Source organism: Balaenoptera acutorostrata, chromosome 7 (assembly GCF_949987535.1).
Source record: "Balaenoptera acutorostrata chromosome 7, mBalAcu1.1, whole genome shotgun sequence".
In the NCBI taxonomy this organism is placed as follows: Eukaryota; Metazoa; Chordata; class Mammalia; order Artiodactyla; family Balaenopteridae; genus Balaenoptera; species Balaenoptera acutorostrata.
Genome location: NC_080070.1, coordinates 12096846 through 12119112, shown reverse-complemented (window position 1 = coordinate 12119112; position 22267 = coordinate 12096846). Strand labels below are relative to the sequence as shown.

At 52.4% G+C, this 22267-nt stretch overlaps 1 protein-coding gene and 1 long non-coding RNA gene across 3 annotated transcripts in view; both read left to right on the top strand.

Annotated features, from left to right (window-relative positions):
* Positions 1–22088, top strand: part of ZYX (zyxin) — a 28119-nt gene extending 6031 nt beyond the window's left edge. Inside the window, exons 1-10 of one of the 2 annotated variants that reach the window (XM_057549606.1) lie at positions 12909–13105; positions 13237–13450; positions 13934–14133; positions 14282–14374; positions 14488–15012; positions 19188–19308; positions 19460–19629; positions 19760–19938; positions 20811–20931; positions 21515–22088. In XM_057549606.1, the coding sequence (XP_057405589.1) occupies positions 13249–13450; positions 13934–14133; positions 14282–14374; positions 14488–15012; positions 19188–19308; positions 19460–19629; positions 19760–19938; positions 20811–20931; positions 21515–21619 (1716 nt within the window). In that variant the 5' untranslated portion in view covers positions 12909–13105; positions 13237–13248 and the 3' untranslated portion in view covers positions 21620–22088. Of the gene's footprint in view, positions 1–12908; positions 13106–13236; positions 13451–13933; positions 14134–14281; positions 14375–14487; positions 15013–19187; positions 19309–19459; positions 19630–19759; positions 19939–20810; positions 20932–21514 lie in introns of those variants that run through there. The other variant, XM_057549607.1, reaches the window with a different exon arrangement.
* Positions 8238–22267, top strand: part of LOC130708557 (uncharacterized) — a 30055-nt gene continuing 16025 nt past the window's right edge. Inside the window, exon 1 of the long non-coding RNA XR_009008779.1 lies at positions 8238–8287. This is a non-coding gene — a long non-coding RNA (uncharacterized LOC130708557). The remainder of the gene's footprint in view (positions 8288–22267) is intronic.

The following is a 22267-nucleotide window of genomic DNA, read 5'->3' as shown; positions in this document are numbered from 1 at the left end:
CTAGAGTTTGGGCAACCATGAGTCAGAGGCCAGGTAGGCAATCAACACTGGAGTTCATCAATCCCAGACAGCTGGACCAGATGGGATCTTTAGAGATCAAGCGAGTTCTCAGCACTCATAAATCCCAGAGCCACTGACAGAGCAAGGAAGAATCAAATAGGTAACATCAGGCAGTTGCTTCTTCTAGCCACAGTGACCAGAAAACTGGGTTTAGGGAAGGAGTAGGAGTAATTTCTGCATTCTAAGGTAAGAGCTGGAATTTGCCACTTGATCTTTCTCTCCCTGTATCTCTCAAGTTTCCTTCACAGCCAATGTTCTTGAAAGAGCTTCTGACATTCATCTTCAGTTCCTCACCTCCATTCAGCCCTCATCCCACTCCAATCTGGCATCTTCACTCTCCTGAAACAGCTCACACAGGGGTCTCCTATATCCTCTATGTCAGTAGATTTTGTTCATTTCTAATCTTTGCACATCAGGAGCATTCCACACTGTTGACCACTCCCTTGTCCCCACTCTTTCCTGGTTTTCTACCTGCCTTTCTGACTGCTCGTTAATTCATTCCATTCATTCATTCATTCTATATTACAGGTATTTATTGAGCTCCTACTATATGTCAGTACTATTCTAGGTGGTAGAAGCTGAAACTCATGCCTTTATGGGGCTTAGAGTCTAGTGAGAAGCAGTGGAAAGGAGACAGCAATAAGCCAATTAGATAAGTGATGTAGTGGTTTTTGGTGCTGAAACCCAGGACTGAATGATATATTTAAGGTGATAAATGATATGAAGAAAAGTGAAGGAAAGGAGATAACCAGTAAAGTGTGTTGGTATATGTAGTTCTAAATACAGTGGTCAGGGATGGCCTCACCGAGAAGGTGGCATTTGAGGAAAGACGAGAAGGAGATAATAGAGTGATCAAGGCAGATGTCTGGGGAAGAGCCTTCCAAGCAGAGGGAACAGCAAGTGCAAAGCTCAGAGGTGGGAATGTGCTTTGCACATTGGAAGGAGAGCAGAGAGAACAGTGTGGCTGAAGAATGAGTCACAGGAGATGAGCTCAGAGAATAGGTGGGGCCAGTTTGGGGAGAGCCTTGTACTCTGCTATAACTTTGCTCCCTGATTTCAAACTATATCACAATGCTATAGTAATTAAGACAGTATGGTACTGGCATAAAAACAGACATATAGATCAATGGAATAGAATAAAAAGCCCAGAAATAAGTCCACCCATATATGGCCAATTAATTTCTGACAAAGGAGCTAAGAATATACAATGGGGAAAGGACGGTCTTCAATACATAGTGGTGAGAAAACTGACGAGCCACATGCAAAAGTATGAAACTCGACCACTGTCTTACATCATACACAAAAGTTAACTCAAAATGGATTAAAGACTTGAATGTAAGACCTAAAACCATAAAACTCCTTGAAGAAAACACAGGTTGTAAGTTCCTTGACCTTGGTCTTGGAGATGATTTTTTGAATCTGACACCAAAAGCAAAAGCAACAAAAGCAAAAATAAGTGGGACTACATCAAACTAAAAAGCTTCTGCACAGCAAAGGAGACAGTCAGCAAAATGAAAAGGCAACCTCTGGAATGGGAGAGAATATTTGAAAATCATATATCGGATAAGGTCTAATACCCAGAATATATAAAGAACTCCTACAACTCAATAGCAAAGAAAACAAAAAACTTGATTGAAAAATGGGCAGAAGATCTGAATAGAGATTTCTCCAAAGAAGACATACAGATGGCCAATAGGTACATGAAAAGATGATCAACATTATTAATTATCAGGGAAATGCAAATCCAAACCACAATGAAATATCACCTTATACCTGTTAGAATGGCTATTATCAAAAAGATAAGAAATAACAAGTGTTGGCAAGCATGTGGATAAAAGGAAACCCCTGAGCACTGTTGGTGAGAATGTAAACTGGTGTAGCCACCATGGAAAACAGTACGGAGATTCCTCAAAAAATTAAAAATGGAACAACCATATGACCCAGCAATTCCACTTTGGGGTATTTATCCTAAGAAAATGAAAACACTAGCTCAAAAAGATATCTGCACCGCCATATTCATTGCAGCATTATTTACAATTGCCAGGATATGGAAACTACCTAAGTGTCCATCAGTAGATAACTGGATAAAGAATTGTGGTATATATATATAATGGAATATTATTCAGCCAAAAAAAAAAGGAAATCTTGCCGTTTGTGGAAACATAGGTGGATCTTGAGGGCATTATGCTAAGTGAAATTTGTCAGACAGAGAAAGACAAACACCATATGAACTCTCTTATATGTGGAATCTAAAAAGAAAAACCCCAAACAAAAAACAAGCTCACAGATGCAGAGAACAGATTGGTGGTTGCCAGAGGTGGGGGGTGAGGAGTGGGAGAAAAGGGTGAAGGAGGTCAAAAGGCAAAGAAAAAAATTGCAGTCAATTTAAAACAGACATTGAAATTTTGACTCATACTTAAAATATTTACTTCATATATATACACACATATATGTTTATATATACGCTAATATATATGACATAGGTATATTATAGAAAATATACATAAAAACACTTATGCATACCTATTATTTCCAAAATAATGAAAATGAAAAAAGACATTATATTAAAAAAAAAAACAACTGTGGTTTTCATTCTGAGTGAAATAGGGAAGAAGAGTTTTGATCAGAATAACATGCTCTGAAGTAAGATGAAAGGATAACACTGGCTGCTATATTGAGAGTAGATTGTAGGGATGTGAGCTATTGCAGTAAATCAGGAGATGATGGAGTCTTTGACCAAAAAGGCAGTGGTGGAAATGGTGAGAAGTGGTCAGATTCTGGAAATGTTTTGAAGACAGAATCAGCAGGATGTGATGGATTTGGAGTGCCAAAGAAAGAGTGATGTTGATGATGACTCCAAAGCTTTTGGCCTGAGCCAAAGGATAGAATTTCTAGTAGTGACATGAAGAAGATTATGGGTAGAACAGGTTTTAGGGGGAAAGAGTAGGAATTAAGTTTTGGACATATTTAATTTGAAATGTCTATTCAATAATCAAGTGGCAGGGACTTCCCAGGTGGAGCAGTGGTTTAAGACTCCGTGCTCCCAATGCAGGGGGCCTGGGTTCGATCCCTGGTCAGGGAACTAGATCCCACATGCATGCCACAACTAGAGTTTGCATGCCACAAATAAGGAGCCTGTGTGCCACAACTAAGGAGCCAGTGAGCTGCAACTAAGGAGCCAGGAAGCCACAACTAAGACCCGGTGCAACCAAATAAATTAATTAAAAAAATAAATAAATATTAAAAAAAATAATCAAGTGGGAATTGTGAGTAAGAGTTTGGATATATGTGTTGTTAGGTCATAGGAAAGGTCCAACACAGAGATATAAATTTGGGAATTATTAGCATATAGATGGCATTTAGGGGCTTAAGACTGGGTATAATCAGCAAAGAAAGAGTAAAAGAAGAGAAGAGGTACCAGGACTCAACCCTGGGGCACCCCGACATTTAGAGGCTTAGCAGAGAAGCTGTAGACAAACAAGGAGACTGAGAAACATGGACCAGTGAGGTAGATGGAAAAGTAGAAGTATGTGATATGCAGAAAGTGAGGCAACCAACGACTGTTTCACAAAGGAGAGAGCAAACAACTGAATCAAATATAGCTGATATGTCAAGAAAAGTGGGAACCAAGTGTTTATTGAGTTTAGCAAAATGGAGGTCATTGCTGACCTTGAGAAGAGTAATTTCGGTGAAGTGGTAGGGGTAAAAGATAATTGCAGGACTTCCCTGGTGGCACAGTGGTTAAGAATCCACCTGACAATGCAGGGGACACGGGTTTGAGCCCTGGTCCAGGAAGATCCCACATGCCGTGGAGCAACTAAGCCCATGCACCACAACTACTGAGCCTGCGCACCACAACCACTGAAGCCCGCAAGCCTAGAGCCTGTGCTCCGCAACAAGAGAAGCCACTGCTATGAGAAGCCCACGCACCGCAACGAAGAGTAGCTCCCAGTCGCCGCAACTAGAGAAAGCCCGTGCACAGCAACGAAGACCCAACACAGCCAAAAATAAATAATAAATAAATTTATATATAAAAAAAGATAATTGCAGCAAGTTAAGAGAAAATGAGAGAAGAGAAATCAGAGATAGCAAGTATAGAAAACTCAAGTTTTGCTGCAAAAATGAGCAGAGAAATGGAGTGGCAGGGAGGGGGAAATTTTTTTTTAAGGTGGGGCAAACGATAGCCTATCAGTACACTGATGAGAAGGATCAAGTAGAGAGGGAAAGGCTGAAATTCAAGGAAGTGCATTAATTGCTGGAGCAACCTCCTGGAGCAGGTGAGAGGGAATAGAATCTAGTACAAGAGTGGCGGAGGAGGCTTTAAATAGGATTATGGGTAGTTTGTTATACTGCAGTAAGAGGAAGGAAGGCAAAGGGCAGGAATGCACACTCAGGTGGGAGAGGGGATGTCAGGCGAGCCCAAGCAGTCTTTTCAATTCCTTCAATTTTCCCAGTGCAACAGGAGGCAAGTTCATCGGCTGTGTGTGAGGATGAGGAAAGAGAAGTTGAAGAGAGAGAAGTCTTTTGAAAGAGTGGGAAGTGAGTGGACATGAGAAATTAGTATGCTTACCGGAAGTAGCTTTGCTGAGTGGCACCTGAAACTCGTCATGAATTTCAAATAAGACTCGGCAGAAGGGCTGTGTGTTTTTCTCCAGCCCCACTGAGCTGCCTGGGTGCAGGTGTGGGGTTGGTAGAGTAGGGTTGAACCCAGGTTTGGGTTTTGCCCAGTGAGTACCAGAGTGAGAGAGAGGCACAAGGGAGCTGAGAGCAGATTCAAGGGAGTAACTCTCCTGATTGCCCAAGGAATTTAAACTGGGTAAGGAGGGCATGATGGGAAAGGGAGAGAGAGAAGCTGACATGAAGTCAGCTGGGTCTAATCTTGGGTCCAAGGATTGTTAGGGTTAATGTAAAAGAAGGCAGTGAGCTGGAAAGACAGAAGGAGCTTGTTGGAGAGAAAGTTACTTAAAATTGAGATTGTGAGGGAGTGGTACAAGGTCTGTCTAGAACTGGGTCCAATGCAGTAGCCACTAGCTACTAGTGACTAGTCCGAATGAAGATGCACTATAAGGGCAAAATTCATATCAAGTTCCCAGGACTTAGCACCAAAGAAAGGTAACATATTTCATCAATAATTTTTAAAATATGTATTATATATTAAAATGATAATATTTTGGATATATTGGGTTAAATTATATTATTAAAATTACAATTACTAGTTTCTTTTTTAGTTTCTTTTAAAATTACATATGGGTCTCACACCATATTTCTATTGGTCAACATTGGTTGAGGTATTATCGTGAGAATAGTGAGGTACAGCCAACTGGTGGGAGGAGAGAAGGCAGAGAGGCAAGGGGTAGGAAGAATCATCTGTGTGGCATTGAAATCACCAAGAATTAATAGTAAAGTCATATTGGAGAGAGTGCCACTGAGCTAGGACATAACAATGTTTGAGGAATGAGGATGAACAACCCAGGCAACAGATGGCTGTACAAGGACGGGCAGTGCGTCTCTGAGCTCCGAAGGGCACCTGCGATGGATTCAGGAGCTGAGCAGGGAGCAAGATGTGGGGTGAGCTGGGAATATGTGGCTGACAACTCGGGGTTAAGGGGCTTGATGTAATGAGTTCTGGTGGTCTCGGGGCAGGGCACGTGGAGGCAAGGCGGTGAGTGTAAGAGGATTAGAGGGAAGAGGGGTCCTTTCTTCACTCCTGTTGGAGGAGACACGGAGGCTTGGAAAGCGTAGTCTACGGAGTCTGTGGAAGGGCTTCCTGACTCTGAGAGTCAGGCCTACCGCTTCCAACTGTCCATCAAACATTATCATCGGGGCTTCCCTGGTGGCGCAGTGGTTGGGAATCTGCCTGCCAATGCAGGGGATACGGGTTCAAGCCCTGGTCTGGGAGGATCCCACATGCCGTGGAGCGACTAGGCCCGTGAGCCATAATTGCTGAGCCTGCGCGTCTGGAGCCTGTGCTCCGCAGCAAGAGAGGCCGCGATAGTGAGAGGCCCGCGCACCGCGATGAAGAGTGGCCCCCACTTGCCGCAACTGGGGAAAGCCCTCGCACGGAAACGAGGACCCAACACAGCCATAAATAAATAAATAAATAAATAAATAAAATTAAAAAAAAAAAAAAGAGTTCGTATGCCGCAACTAAGACCCAGCACAGCCAAATAAATACATAAATAAAAATATTAAAAAAAATAAAACATTATCATCCATCAAAGCCCATCCTAAGCCTTCTCAACTTCTCAGGTAATACTCGCTAGGTGACTTTGTCATCCAATAACAGATTTGAATTACTACTTGGAGGCCGATGACTCATAAATGTGGACTCTCAGCACCGTCCTCTTTTCTCTGCTCTAGACCTGGATATCCCACTGCTTACCATACACCCTCTGTTTCTCAGCACGTCCAGAACAAAACACACAGTCTTCCTCCCAGACCTGCTCCTCTCAGCAGAGAGCACGACATTCTGAGCCAGAAGCTGTGCTGGATCCCTGATGTCTCTTTCTCCCCGCCTACCAACCCGCAGCCCCAAATTCAGTCCATCACTCAGTTCCGTTGATGATTTCATGTCCTACATAGCCCTCTTATCTATCCACTCGGTCCACCTCCACAAACCTCCCCATTGCACCTAGAGCTCTACCATAGCCTCTGAACTGGTCTGTCCACATCTGTACTGGACCCTTCTGTTATTCTCCACACTGTCCCAAGATTGGAAATCTTGGGAGATTTTCAAAGCTCTCAAGCCTTTTCATGCCATTCTTTTCAACCTGAAACTCTGCAGCAGCTCCTTACTGTTCTCAGGACAAAGTCAAAATGCTTTCACATGATCAGCATCTGCACAACCACCTCTCCAGCTCTTCTGCAGCCTGTGTCTACACCTCGCTCTCAGACACCCCAGTCACGCCTGCCTCCTTCAGTGCAAGCAAGGGACAGGCTGTGCTCACAGCCATCCCAGGGCTTTGCAAATGCTGCACCCTCTGCATGGAATGCTTCCCCTCCCACTCTGCCTGGTTAAGGCCTCCTAATCTTTCAGATCTCAGCTTGGACATCCCTCCCTCGAGCTCCCCTGCCAGGACACATCTCCCAGTTAGTTAGGTGCTCAATCACTTGCATCATCAATCTTTCTCCTGAGGTTCTGGTAACAGTGGCAGTTTTACATTTTGTTTGTGATTATTTGATTAATATCTCTCCTGGCCAACTCCCCGAGGGCATGGACCCTCCATGAGAGCTTGCGATCATGTCTGGTTTTGCTCAATATTACATTTCCAGCACCTAACAAAGTGTCCCACACCTAGTAGATCTTCAATAAATACTTGTTGAGTAAACAAATGAATGATCCAAGATGTTATAAAAAGCCTTTAAGCTTTACCAAACGCAGGATCTCCCTTGATCTAGTACGAGATTTCAATGTTTCTGGAACTCTATTTCAGTCAGTAAATGTATCTGAGGTCCTGGCTTGGCGGCAGGCACTGTGCTAGGCCTCCTCTGCTGTGCTGGAAATGGGTAGGTTGCTCTGTGGCCTAAGTGTCCTCTGGTAGCATCTCACACATGGGAACAGAAGGCCTGTCTCCAGCTCTCTCAAGCATGCTGAGAAGCCTCGGTATGAAGCCACCTGCTGTTCGGGGTGGGTCCCCGTCCCTTTTTCTGAGACTGAGCGTCCATTTGCCACGTTCTGAAGCAGCATATATCTGGATGGCAAGGTCAACAACAACTAAATGGGTGGCAGGAAGGTGCTTGAGGAAGCTTGAGCAAGCTCTGAGGGTCGGCTCAGGGGCACTCACTTCCCTCAGGCTAGCCTGGTGGGTTTCTTTACATTAGGACCACCTTATTAAAGGGACTGGGGTGGGGTGGCAACTAGGTTATTTATCTGTATTTAACATCCCCACTCCCTGACATGTCTACTTCCTGTACTGACTTAGTCGGCTATTTTCAGTGACAAACAATCTAGCTTCTAGCCCTGGCTCTCTCTGGTTTTTTGGCTTCCCCTGGGTTCAGGGAGAAGGAAAGCAGCAGATGCTCCGCTAGCGGTGGCCTCAGTGCCAGCAACCTGCCGGTGCTACTGTTGGTACCCTGGGCCTCTTTTCCTGTCTGCCCTTCCCAGCTCCCTTGGCTGCTGACTCTTTGCCATCTGACCATCTGCCTTGCTCTGCCCCTATAACCACCACACATTTCTGCCTGGCTGATGCTTGCAGGCTCTCTGGGTGCCCATCTGGCTCAGACCTTGGTATGTATGGAGGCTTCGGTGCCTCTTCTTCTTTTTTTTTAAATTTATTTTATTTATTTATTTTTGGCTGCGTTGGGTCTTTGTTGCTGCGTGCCGGTTTTCTCTAGTTGCGGCGAGTGGGGGCTACTCTTCCTTGCGGTGTGCGGGCTTCTCTTTGCAGTGGCTTCTCTTGTTTTGGAGCACGGGCTCTAGGCGCTCGGGCTTCAGTAGCTGTGGCGCACGGGCTTAGTTGCTCCACAGCATGTGGGATCTTCCCGGACCAGGGCTCGAACCCGTGTCCCCTGCATTGGCAGCGGATTCTTAACCACTGCGCCACCAGGGAAGCCCCTGTGCCTCTTTTGACCTCTGTTCCCTAAACGCCCTATGCAGGCTTTGCTCCCCAGTCCTGGAATCCTCACTGCTGCTTCAAACCTGGTGGGATAATAATAATGAGGTTTAAATAATGAGAAGTCCACCCAGCTATTGTAATTAGTGTAGCCACACCAAGCCAGCACTATTGGGTGGGTGAAAACTTTGTAATCTCATCTTAACACTTACTTGATTATACTAAAATGCCTACTTAAGTGTGTTTACTCTAGATGAAGAGTACCTTGAAGGAAAGAACTGGGCTTATCTATCTTTATATCCCGGGTGCCTATAACATAGACGTTATTGGTAAATATTGGTTGAACTGAGGTTGGGGAATGGAAGAGAAAAGTGCACAGACGATGATGTCCTGATGTCAGGAAGAAAGGAGGAAAAGGGGGGTATTTGTGGCTTTAAGTTCATCCCTTCCATTGTGGAGGTGGGCGTAGGGAGGGGGATGAGGGGTAGACTGGAGGGGTGGGGGGCGGGGTGTGGGTGCCCCTGGGCAGAGCAGGGAGCTGCTCTTCCTTGGCTTTGCCACAAAGATCCCTGGGCCTTGCTGGGCACTTCACCCACCCCCACCTCCATTCCCACCCTACCCTCCATCATGCCTGCAGTCCCACCCATGAGAGATTCTTTTGTCCTGACAAACAAATGCAAGTGGGACTAAGAGAGAAGTAAATTTGGGAGGAAGTGGGAAAGCTGTAGACCACGTGCTCCCAGTATTCAGTGCAAGAAAACACTCTGATATAAGGAAAAAGAGATGATGTCTCTGTCATTTCTCTCCTTTCTTTTCCTTTTTTAAAATGATAAGAGTAATATGTATTCACGGAGGAAAAGGCAGTTATAAAAGACTTCTGCCTTCCCCCAATTCTATGTCCTAACACCAACCACTGTTAACAGTTCTTTGAGAAGGCTCTGGAAATGTTCTATTACACCAATATATAATACATATATACATCTCACATACACAAAACGTGTGTGTGTATACACATATGCAGATGGACAGATAGATAGAGAGACAGACGGACACAATTTGATGATACGATGTAATGGAAGAAGAAAATGGTGGCCCAGGGACTTAAAGTGGGGGATGGAGTTGGAGGCTGACCTGAAGAGGCTGTAGATGCACCAAGCGGGGGCTCCTGAGGGAGCAAGTGGTGCACTGCAAGGATGTAAGTAGGGGGCAGGGCTGTATTCAAATAATAAAATACTTGCACTGCAAGAAACTTTTTGCAGTTTAGGAGGTGGAAAATCTAACATCCAGTTGGCCTCAGTTTTCTTAACTGAAAAATGGGATAATAATGTACATTCCTCACAGGTTTATTGTGAAGATTAAGTGGGGTAACAGGTATTGTGCTTAGCGCCCCATGCTAAGCTTTCTCTAAGTGCGTGCTGTCACTGTTGTGGTTGTTACGGTGGTCGCTGTTCTTGCTGTTGTTTGTGCGCCTAGCACAGCACCTGGCACATAATTGACCCTCTGTCCGTCTGCAGCCAGCATATGGAAAGACCCTCGTGATCGCATCCCTCTTCTCATTTCAGAATTTATTTTTTTGCCATTGCCCTTGCTCCTTCCTTTTTTTTTTTCTTCTTTTTCTTTACTACTTTCCGACTTCTTACTTTATGTTGTGCGCCCTTGAAGAAAACTTTCTGGCACCCGGTGGATATAAATCCTTGGAGGTGTGTAGCGATGTTTTAAGTAGCAAAGGTCACTGCCCATTTTCTTACTTCCTCTCTCTTGTCTGGCCTCAAGCTGTTGGAAACGATTAGGCAGACATCTACTTATGCACTACACTTTACACATACTACCTGAGGAGATCAATTAGAATTGCTTACTTAAGAAAAATAACTAAAAATCACTAGGACTGCTCCTATTCATTGTGTGCATTTAATTAAATTAATTTATTTATTTTGGTTGTGTGCATTTTAAAAGCATTGACCTTGCAACTCCACTTGAGACATCCTGGCCTAGTGAATCTGTCCTTCTGGGATACTCTGTGTGTTTCTACCTGTATTTAGAATGCCCGGCTTAAAACTCTTAGCTTCCCGAATAGCATTCTGCATCCCCAATGCTCTTAGTTGTCACTAAAACTGCACTTGCCTACGCACTCTTCTATTCTTGATTTATAAATAGGTTCAGCTGCCTAACAATTAAATATACTATATTTTGCACATGCACATTCCTTAAGGAGACATTTAGAGGGCAGATGGCTTTTACTGTCGTGATGCTTTCCGGAAACCATCTTCCTAACTTTCCTAAGTGGGTATGTTTTGAAGGATTGGTGATGAGACTTTTGGTCTCACAGGAAATCTAGTATCAAATTTCTAGCAGATCTTCACAGGGACAGGCCCAGGACCAGCTTATACGTGTCAGAGAAGGTCTGCACTGCATGCTTTAAGTTATACATGGCTACACATGCTTGTGGCTGTGAGAAATACCAGTGACAAAGGCAATAAGACACCAGAGAAAAGAAAGATCAGTGGGGTCTGAGAAGGAGACAAAGAGGTAGTCTTAGGTGTAATTAAATATTTGATCAAGTTGAAGGAAGGAGACGGCATGCATAAACCAAGGCCCATGAGAGACGTGCCTGGCAACCTGGAAGGGGACATATGGGGAAAACGGCCTTAGGTTAACCTGTCAGAACTGCGAATTGAATAATAATACTGGGTATTACACAGCATTTTCAGATATGATATTGCATTTATTTCTTTATATAATTCAATAAGGTACGTGGATTAAATATCATCACTCTTTTATACATGGAGAAAATGATGCAGAGAGAACAAAGAGACTTGTCCCTTAGTATGGGCACTCCGGCTGGGTCTCTCCCCCCTCTGACCTCACACTGCTCTCCTGTACCCAGGGTTGCTTCACCTGACACCAGGGTGGAGAGGAATGAGCTCTGACATCAGAGCCCTCAAAGAGACCCAGTTCTAGCATAGATCCTGCAGTTTACTGGGCATGACCCTGGGCCCATCTCTTAAGTTCCCAGCCTGTGTTCTCATGGTAAATGTAAGGGGTGAGTCTGGACAATCTCTAGAGCGTAGCACAGATGCTGGTTGACCGTAGGATGTAGCCAATTTGGAAGGCCAGGGACTGGAAATACTGAGTAGAGTGTGCACGAGGGGACTGCCTTAGATGGCAGTGAAGTCTGGCAGTACAGAGCGAGAGAAAAGGAAGCGTCTGAGGGTGATAAGCTGGACTTACAAGCCAAAAGGCCATGTGAATCCATAGTTTGTAGGTAGTGAGTGTGGAAGAATTCAGGAGGCAATTCGGTAAGTTTCCATGTTCGATTAAAAAAAGACAAGAGAAAGAAAGAACGAACCCAGGTTTGTCCCTTTCCTGTGACCTAGGGCACAAGAAGGCTGAGGAATCCGGTCGGACCAATGGGGGGCTCCACCGAGCGCAGTCTCCGAATCCCCCGAGGGCCGCCCGGCCGCGCACCGCCTCCTCGAGGGGTGGGTCACGGTGGGGTGGGTCACGGTGGGCGAAAAAATACCGGCGCAGACGTGCAGCCCGCGCCCACGTCCGTTCTCCCCGGCCCCAAGTGCGCTGGCCGCTCTCGCCTCCGCCCCGCCCTCCCACCTCCATTGCCCGGCCCCACCCGCCGCAACTCTCCCTCCTGCAATGTTTAACCGATCTGCAGGCGGGTCGCGGGTGATGCGAATTCCTCGAAGCCTTAAGTAGCTGCCCAGGATTTGAAGTTAGGATCCCCCAAAGGATCCTTGAGGTTCGTGCTCACGCCGCCCACCCCTGCCCCAGGTCACAGAGGGCCTGGGGGGGGGCGTAGGCGGGGAGGACGCCCCCCACTCACCATCCCCGTCCACCTAGGAGCCCAGTTCCATCCCAGTCCCGCTTGTCTGGGCTGACCCGGAGGGGATTTGGGGCGCGGGGCTGGCGGCTGGCTGGGAAGGCGGAGGAGCTGCTGGAGGTGGCGGAGGCAGGTAACTGCAGGCCCGGAGAGGAGGGGGCTGGGCCGGGGCGGAGGCGCCACCGGGCTGCTTGGGCACCTCTGGGGCCCCCGCCCGACCTCCGCCGGCGTAGCCCGGAGTGGGGACGGTGAGTCAGATCTCGGGCACCCGCGGGAGTGTGGAGGGGGTCAAGTCAGGAAATGACATCAGAGGCCTGTGTTTGGGGAGGGGCGGTCCGTGCCCGGCCGGGGCGGCGGGGGCGAGGGGGGGTGCGGGGGCGGGGGCGGGAGGACCTTGCTGAAGCCTCCGGCCCCGGGGCAGGATCAGGGCCCCTTCCTGGGGGAGTTTCCTGCCCCGTCCACCCTCCCCGCCTCTCCCCGCCCCCTCCCCGGGCCGCTCCTTGTATGGTCTCGGCGCCGCTCTCTCCCCGCCCTCTCCCTCCCTCCCTCTTCCCGCGTCCCTCCCCGCCGGGCTGGAGGCGGCTCGGGACCGGGACGCAGAGTCTGCGGACCCGGCTGCGAGGCGGCCACCCGAGACGCGGCGCGCACGCTCCGGCCCGCGGTGAGGCGCGGGGAGCCGCTCCGCGGCCGCCCACGGGGTCGGGGGGGCGGGGGCGCAGAGGGGAGCCGGGCCGGCGAGGGCGTCCTCTGCCCGGCTCGGCACTGCGTAACCCGGCCACCCACCCCCCGCAGCACGGCCTGGCCATGGCGGCCCCCCGCCCGCCTCGCGCGATCTCCGTCTCGGCTCCAGTGTTTTACGCCCCGCAGAAGAAGTTCGGCCCGGTGGTGGCCCCAAAGCCCAAAGTGAATCCTTTCCGGCCCGGGGACAGCGAGCCTCCCTCGGCCGCTGGGGCCCAACGCGCACAGATGGGCCGCGTGGGCGAGATTCCCCCACCGCCCCCGGAAGGTATGTGGCCGAGCTTGGGGGCTGGACCTCGGCGGGCGCCGGCCTGGGGGGAGTGGTTTTGGGAATTTGGGGATGTCTGGAGAGGTCGCAGCGGAGGGGGCTGGGCGCAGCCACCGAGTCCCGAGCAGATGTTCTTACCTCATCGTGGAGCTCATGGCTGGGGGCCAGGGCTCCTGGGACCGTTCCAGGTCCCCCGCCTGGGGGTGGGAGGCGGGAATGTGGGGCACGAATCTTCCCCTCTGGGTCCGTTTTCCGAAGTGTAATGGGAGATGTACCACTCCGCGGCTGAGTCCCGGCCTTTCCTGACCCAGTGCTCCCAGGGCGTCCTGCGCCCAGCCCCCCACCCCGTTGACTTCCCGTACGCTCCAGGACCCTCGAGAGAGTTCTTGGGTTAGGGGTTAGAGCTGCTGCTTCAAGGAAGGGAACTTGAAGGAAGCGTAGAGGGGTCCCTGCTGACTGCTCTCTCTCTCCTTCCAACACCAGACTTTCCCTTACCGCCTCCTCCCGTGCTGGGGGAGGCTGACGACGCCGAGGGCACTCTGGGAGGTGCCTTCCCCCCTCCCCCTCCCCCGATCGAGGAACCGTTTCCCCCTGCGCCTTTGGAGGAGGAGATCTTCCCTTCCCCACCGCCTCCGCTAGTGGAGGAGGGAGGGCCTGAGGCCCCCATACAGCTCCCACCACAGGTATGGAGGCCTGGGAGAGGCAGCTACGGTGGACACCCCAAGGAAAGGAGAGGAGGGTCCTCTCCGCTGACCTGCCGCATCTCTGCCCTCATGGGGGTGGGGTGGCAGTGGAGAACTGGGATGGGTGCTCTGACCCCTGACCCTCTAGCCCAGGGAGAAGGTGAGCAGTATTGATCTGGAGATCGACTCTCTGTCTTCGTTGCTGGATGACATGACCAAGAATGATCCCTTCAAAGCCCGGGTAAGGGGCAGGAGAGTAGGAAAGGCAGGGCAGGGAGGAAGGGCGTGGGGATGGAGTTATGGAGGGCAGTAGCCTCTCTAAGGCACTTCTCTCCCCTCTGCCTTCCCTTGCAGGTGTCATCTGGATATGTACTCCCACCGGTCACCACTCCATTCATTTCCAAGTCCAGTTCTAAGCCAGCAACTGGGGGCACAGCACCCCTGCCTCCCTGGAAGTCCCCTGCTAGCTCCCAGCCTGTGTCCCAGGCTCAGCCTCAGAGCCAGACACATTTCCATGTGCAGTCTCAGCCCCCGGCCCAGGCCCAGGCCCAGCCTCAGGTCCAGCTCCACGTCCAGCCCCAGCCCCAGCCTGTGCCTTTGGCTAACACCCAGCCCCGAGGTCCCCCTGCCCCATCTCCAGCCCCTAAGTTTTCTCCAGTGGCTCCCAAGTTTACTCCTGTGGCTTCCAAGTTCAGCCCTGGAGCTCCAGGTGGACCCGGGTCACAGCCCACTCAGAAGTTGGGGCCCCCTGAAGCTCCCTCTTCCACTGGCACAGGCTCCCCTCAGCCCCCCAGCTTCACCTATGCTCAGCAGAAGGAAAAGCCCCAAGTGCAGGAGAAGCAGCACCCAGTGCCGCCACCGGCTCAAAACCAAAACCAGGTGAGGGAGGGTGGGAAGACCAGGCTGACACCAGGGGGCTGGGGGTAAGGCTAAGTCAGGAGCCTGAGAATGAGGAGGAAGGTGGGCCTGGAAAGTGGGCTGGGTGTGGGGTGGTGGGATAGGAGTTTTCAGCCTCTGGGGTTGGAATGGTGGAGCAATGGCAAGAGAAAGCTCTTCTGGAGGAGAGCCTGGCAGGGTCTGGGGCTGGGTGGGGCCCGACTGGGAGTCGGGGTGGGGCAGGGGGGAGCGCACAGGCTCTGAGTTAGGAGGAGGATTTGGTTGACCTTCCCTTGCGCCCTGCCCCAGAAAGTTAAAGAGGAGGGATGAGATCATCACCAGTCCAACTTCAGATCTTCCCCCTTCTTGGAGTCTTGAGTTAATCTCTGCTCCTCTGAGCGCTTTCACTGCCCGAGGGCCCATCTGGTGATAAGAGCCATTGGTAAACACTGGCTGAGCCAGCCAGCTTCTGCTCAGTGCCAGGCACTGTGCTCTGTACTCGGGAGGGAAGAGATCTCAAAGAGGTTGAGCCCGAGGGCGTCAGTGGACCTGGAATAGAATTGCGGCTCACAAGACCCCAGGCAAGTTAGGTGAACTTTGAGCCTCAGTTCACTATCCATCCTTACAGTGGTTGGGAAGATGAAGTGAGCTAATGTGTGGAAAGTGCTGTGGGTCTGTTTCTAGCACATGAAAGCCCAAAGCAGAACAGTTATCATTCCTGCCTGACCATTCCTGCCTTCCAGTTCAGGAGACTGATCTTCTGGGTTGGAGGGACCCTGCCAGTCATCTATCTAGTCCAACCAGCCACGGAGTTAACTGACAGCATGGATGTCTGTGTGTGCACAGGCACAGGGTAGGAAGAGATGCCAAGTGCCAATGAGTTTTGCAGAATCCTGTGTTATAGGAACTCCAAACAGGGAGCCAATGTTGAGGCTGGGAAGTTAGGAAAAGGCATCATGGTGCTAGTGTGCCTTGAAGGATGGTGGGACTTAAGAATCCAGAGAGGAGAGGGACGGGCATTCGGGTGGGAACAGCATGAGCAAAACTCAAGGGCACAGATACACCAGGGGTGTCTGGAGGATAGAAAGTGGAAGGTCCCTGTGGGGAAATTATAGAGCCATGCTTAGAGAGGTGGGTGGGCGCTTAGTGGGAAGGAAATGAAATAGCGCACCCAGGGAACCTGTGGGTCCTGGGGAGGCAGTAATGATTTTTGAGGTGGTGTGTGTCTGGGTGGGGAGGTCTGGTGACAGCCGTGCTTTTGGAAGCTTTTGGGAAAGTTTTTCCAGCAGAGGTGTGGACTAGACGCAGGAGGTCAGCGACGTCCTGGGCGACAGTAACATTAGTGGAAATGAAAAATAAGGTCCAGAGAGGAGAGCTTTTACAGAGGAAGAGCCTCCAGGCTCAGTAACTGACACAGTTGCAAGAGGAGAGGGAGGAGTTAAAAAAAAAAAAAAAAAGCCCTGGTGTGTTGGGGAATGACAGTGTTGCTGACAAAATAGAGAAGTCTAGAAGGGGAAATGGTGTGAACCGGAAGAGGCGGGTCCAGCTGTCAGCATGTTGAGCAACAGGTTCCAGGAGGACCTTCTTTCAGCTGGAACCGTCATTCAGTTAGAAATGGGGGACGGGTGGCAGGAGAGGGCCTGGGCTTGAGGTGCGCATATGTGCAGTGGTTGTATGTGGTGATACTGAAGCCCGGGGGACACTTACACAGGAGGGGCCGGGTCCCTGGAAAGAGCCTTGGACCAGGGGGAAGAATGGCAGAAGGAGGAGGAGAGTCACAGATCAGGGTGGCATCTCAGAGAAGAGAATGATGGCTGAGGAGCTCTCCAGTGGGGGTCTGAGGAGGATGAGAACTAAAATAAGGCCAGAGATTGGATGATTCGGAAGCTGTGTCCTGTGGTGGGGACGGAGTTGAGCAGTGAGTGGATGGTGAGAAAATGCAGTTGCCAGAGTGGCCTGTTCTCAGAGGTTGGCAGGGAGAGGAAGGACTGAGGGAAGGCCTGTGTGTGTGTGTGTGTGTGTGTGTGTGTGTGTGCGTGTAGGGCTGACATTAGGGGAGGAGGGCTCAGGTATGTGTGTGAACCAGGGGGAAGAAGCCCGTGGAAGAGGGGTTCTTCTGCCTGAGAGCGGGGAGCAGAGGGCCGCTGGTGACCACCCCGCCCCCAGGGCTTTCCCAGCCCAGAGACCCTGCACGGCCACAGTCTTGTGCGGAGAGGAGGAGCGAGAGGGAGCGAGAGCTGGCCAGCTCCCAGCTCCTCGGTCACGTAGGAGGTGAGGTCATCTGTGAGAGCGAGGGGGCGACGCGGTTGGGGGCTGGAGGAGATGGAAAGGTTTGGAACAGCTGCTGTGGGGAAGGCGACTGGGAATCCACAGGAGCCAAATACCAGACAGCCGAGCTGAGGCTGGAGGGCCGGAGGGCGCTGCCGTGTTTGGTGAACTCCCTCTGCAGCATTCAGGAATCTCTCCACCTACTTTCTGCAGTTGGGAGGCAGAAACAGGAAGCGGGTGGTGGCGTGACCCAGGGTTGAGATTGGATCAGATAAGCGATGGTGGCTGAAGGTGGCAAGAGTGGCCATGAGAGCCTTGTAGAAGTCGATGGTCAAGCGGCTGGGCTTCAGGGGAGGCAAGCCAGAATGGCTGGATGCAGAAGGCTCATGGAGAGGGTTGGGAGTCCGAGGAACCAAAGCCTTTCTGAGCAGGTTCATTCAGTAGGTGCGGATGGGAAGAGGGGGAGGAGGTGATGGCTGGGAGGTCAAGCCCAGGGTCTTGGAGGCAGAGACCAATAAATCTCAGGTCCAAGGTGTCCCATGGTGGAAGGTGCCTGAGCTGGAGGGACATTTGGAGCTGTTGGAGTTGCAGAGGTCCGAGTGCCATGCATGTTGAAGCTGGGACGTCGGTGCTCGCAGGCAGAGAGGGAAAACAGTGGCTGGATTGAGTGTGTCGTGGAGGAGCGTAGGTACCCAAGGAGGGCTGATGTCTGAATAGTTCATACTTCCACAGACTGGAAGAGGCATTTAAGTGGCACCAGAGAGAAAGGGCTGGCTGTGTCCTCTTTGTCTGTCCCCGAGATGCCAGGAAGGGATGACTGGGAGAGGAAAAGGTGAAGCTTACATAGAAGAGGGGGCTTACAGGGGACTTACACAGTCAGTTACGGGCAGGAGGTAGCAGGAGTCTGTGGGGAAAATGGCTGAGAGCTAGAGCATCAATGGATCTGTGCTTCCCTGGGCGGATGCAGCTCTGGATGCAGACAGGTGTGAGGCTGGTGGAGCCAGGGCTGAGGGGAAGGTGGCCACGGGAGGAGGGACCTGGGAGGTTTTGAGTTCTGGGTGTTAGGAGAGTGAAGGCATGGGCAGGTAGAGCATTCAGTATCGGGGGCCACGGTCCCGGGTGGACTTAGTAATGGAGACCCACCCAGCATTCCCGGGGGACCGTGTCATGGAAACGCTGCTACAGGCCAGACAGCCCCTGCAGCGCCTCCTCCCGGGAGATCTCAGGGTTCCTGGCACTGCCCCCCTAACCTCACCCCCACCCCCAGTCTCCAGCTGTCTCAGGATCCCCTAACAGGAGGGCTGGGCTGGCCTACAGAGTGGCCCTTCTCTGAGGCCTACTGGGGTCAGGTGGTCCAGGAACCCCCTCTAAGGAGGGACCCCGGGACCTCTTCGTGGGAGCTGGGGGCTGGGCTCCTGCAGACAGCCCTGGGGTTTAACCTGACTCCCGCCTGTGTTGTATCCTCACGCTGACAGGGGCTGCTCGGCAGCCGGCGGGACGGGTAGGTGTGTGTGCGCGTGTGGGTGCACACGCCGTCGCGTGCCGGTCTCTTCACGGGGGCCATGTCCCAGCATGCTCTGTGGAGTTGATGCGTGGCCTGGTGTGTTCGGTGCTTCGGTGACCTGAGCTGCTGTGTGCGTGGCCTCCGTCCGCTCAGTCCTTCTGGCCTGCCTGTGACTGCCCAGGGGCTTTGGGCAAAGCGGGTGGAAGGGCCGTCCTCTTCCCCTTACTTGTGTGGTGCTGGGGTCTGGGGAGGGAGGATGAGGAGCTTTTTGGGTCCAGCCAACTTGAGTATCTGGGAAACGGGAGGGGAGTTAGTCCTTTTTGGAAGAAGGTGGATAAGCCAGCTGGGGTGGGTTCTTGGAGGGCGTGACCCTTCAGAGAGTACGAAGGAAGTGTTGGGGTTGCAGGTGCGCTCCTCTGGGGCTCCAGGACCCTTGACTCTGAAGGAGGTGGAGGAGCTGGAGCAGCTGACCCAGCAGCTGATGCAGGACATGGAGCACCCTCAGAGGCAGAACGTGGCCGTCAGCGGTGAGCCCACCGCCCGCCCGTGGGGCCGTCTCCCCCGTTACTGTGCTTTCCGGTGTCTGTGGTTCCACTCCCCGCCCAAGCCAGCCAGCTCAACCCTTGCAAGCTTCCCGCCCTCCTTCCTATTCACTTCCGTCTTCTGTGGCTTTCCCAGAGTCCTGTGGCCGGTGTCACCAGCCCCTGGCACGTGCTCAGCCCGCGGTGCGCGCTCTGGGGCAGCTGTTCCACATCACCTGCTTTACCTGCCATCAGTGTGAGCAGCAGCTGCAGGGACAGCAGTTCTACAGCCTGGAGGGGGCGCCGTACTGTGAGGGCTGCTATACTGTGAGTCGGGGTTGGGCTGGGGACACCCGGGGCTCAGCCCGGGGGTGGGGGTGAGCGTGGGGCAGACCTGCCCTGGCAGCTGGCCCGTGGGTGCCAGCTCCCTGCCAGCCTCCTGCTGCTGCCTCCTCAGGACACCCTGGAGAAGTGCAACACCTGTGGGCAGCCCATCACTGACCGCATGCTGAGGGCCACAGGCAAGGCCTACCACCCGCAGTGCTTCACCTGTGTGGTCTGCGCCTGCCCCCTTGAGGGCACCTCCTTCATCGTGGACCAGGCCAACCGGCCCCACTGCGTCCCCGACTACCACAAGTGAGGACCCTCCACCGCCCCCCCGCCGGGCTCTTCTCTGGGCGCCAGCTCCCATTTGTCTGGGAGCCAGGCTGCCCCCTGACCCCAAGACAGCTCCAGATCCCTGGACTTGCTTTCTGTCCCCACATCCTGTCTGTAGACAGCAGAGACCAGTTCCTCTGGACTTAGCTGACCAGCGGCCTTTGGCCTGGATAGCAAGTCTTGCTGCTGGCTCGTCCCCCTCCCCCGGCCCATGGCTCTCTTTATTTTGGGTGTGGTCTTGCATTCAGCACTGTGTGCTGGAGTGACTTCATCTCACACACAGGCTGGATGCTAAAAGTTCCTTTGGAGATCAGCTGTTTGGAACTCGGGTTTCCCCTTAGAAACGGTGGTGGCAGGATCCCGTGATGTAGCTAAAGGGCGGGAGCAGGGACGCCGCAGCCTCGATTCCCACCTCGGAGTGTGCGGGAGGCGTGCGGTTCAGGGCTCCACCTTGGGTGGCCAGAACGTCACACCCCTCTGTGCCCCGCAGCAGTTGGCCAGAGGCAGCCACGTGGTGCGGGGTAGGGGAGGGGCAGGGTTCCAGGTGTGGGGTCCTCTGGGGGTGCTTTCTGCAGGAGCTGCAGGGTGGGTGTGGCGGGGGGTAAGGACCTGGTGGCAGAGGTTCCTGGAGCTGATGGTGCTTTGGGAGGGTGACGGGAGAGGTGGGCAGTTCCCCTGATGAGGGCCAGTTACGGTGGCCAGTCTTCGGCCTCTCTGTTGAGCCTCTTCCACCTAGAGATGTGAGGCAAGGCGGGCAAAGAAGTCTGCCATCTCGTGTCCCTGCGCTCTTGGGGGCAGCGCCGGTGCCCCTCGCCCCCATTCTGACTCGCGCCCGGCTCTCTGCCCCGCAGGCAGTATGCCCCCAGGTGCTCCGTCTGCACAGAGCCCATCATGCCCGAGCCTGGCCGAGAGGAGACCGTGCGTGTGGTCGCTCTGGACAAGAACTTCCATATGAAGTGCTACAAGTGTGAGGTCGGCCATCACTCCGGCCCCCTGGGGACGGGAGGTGGTGGGACGCTGCTCACCAACTGAGCGATGGACGGCGCCGGGCCCTGGAGGAAATCAGTGCTGCAATTCTGAGGGCGGACAGTGGCGGCATCCACGCCCGCCCAGCAGAGATGCTTCCCCGTCGCTCCAGGACAGCGGGGTGTGGGTTCTCTGTGAGGTCACCGAGTTTCCGATAAACCAAGAAAGGGGACCGACCGATGGGAGGGAAGCGTGTTGTTTTGTTTTGGTAGGGCCGGGGGTCTCAGTTAGGTTAAAGCAGAGTCAGAGTAGAGGTGAGACAGGTGGGAGAGGCCGCACATCCTTTATTGGGGTGGGCGCCTCGGAAGCGGCTCTACCCACTGCCCGTCCTCCTGGGGAGAGTCCTAGGGGACAACAGTGAAAGTGTGGTGATGGAGGCGGGGATAGGAGTGGAGGCGGCTGTGACTTGGGGGACACAGACAACGAGGGCACGGCTGAGCCACGAAGCATCCGGCCTTCCTCATTTAAAGAGGGGAGGTGGGGTGCTTAGGGGGCCTCCCCGCCAGTGCGCTCTTTTTCCTTCTCCCAGGACTGTGGGAAGCCACTGTCCATTGAGGCGGACGACAACGGCTGCTTCCCCTTGGATGGCCACGTGCTCTGCCGGAAATGCCACACCGCCAGAGCCCAGACCTGAGTGAGGACTGGCCCCCTTCTTGACTGCAAATTCATTCCCCATTAGCAGACCACCCACAACGAGACCACTTCCCCCCTTCACCCTCCCCACAGTTAGTTTTTGATGTCGAGCCCCTCCCTCCATACCAGACCCCACCCCAGTATCCCTTGTGCCCTGATTCAGGGCCCCAATGTGGCCTAGGGCTGCAGAGTCCCAGCCCTGGGGTCCAGTCCTCCCCGATCCTGCAGGGACCACCCACCATCGTCTAGGTACCCCACCTGAGGGGGCACCAGACTGAGCGCTGCTGCTTTCACTGCTGCACCGATGCCCTCAGCTGGCCCTCAAGCAGCCTCTTATTCTGCTTGCCGAGGGCCAGGAAACGCCCTGACCTGCTGGGAGGCTGGGCTGGGCCCACCAGCCTGGACGTTCCCACCCACCCCTGTGCTGCCGGGTTGTGGCTACAGCTACAAATAAAAGACGTTTTCCAGAATTCTTAGTAGTTGACTCTTTCGTGCCTACAGCCCTCGAGGGTGAGATGGAGGAGACAGAGGGATAAAAACCCTGGGGTAAAGTTGAAAATTCAGTTTCTGTTTATTTACAAAAATATATATGTATATGTATATAATATATATTAAACCCTCCCCCAACTCCCACAATTATCTTTTTACT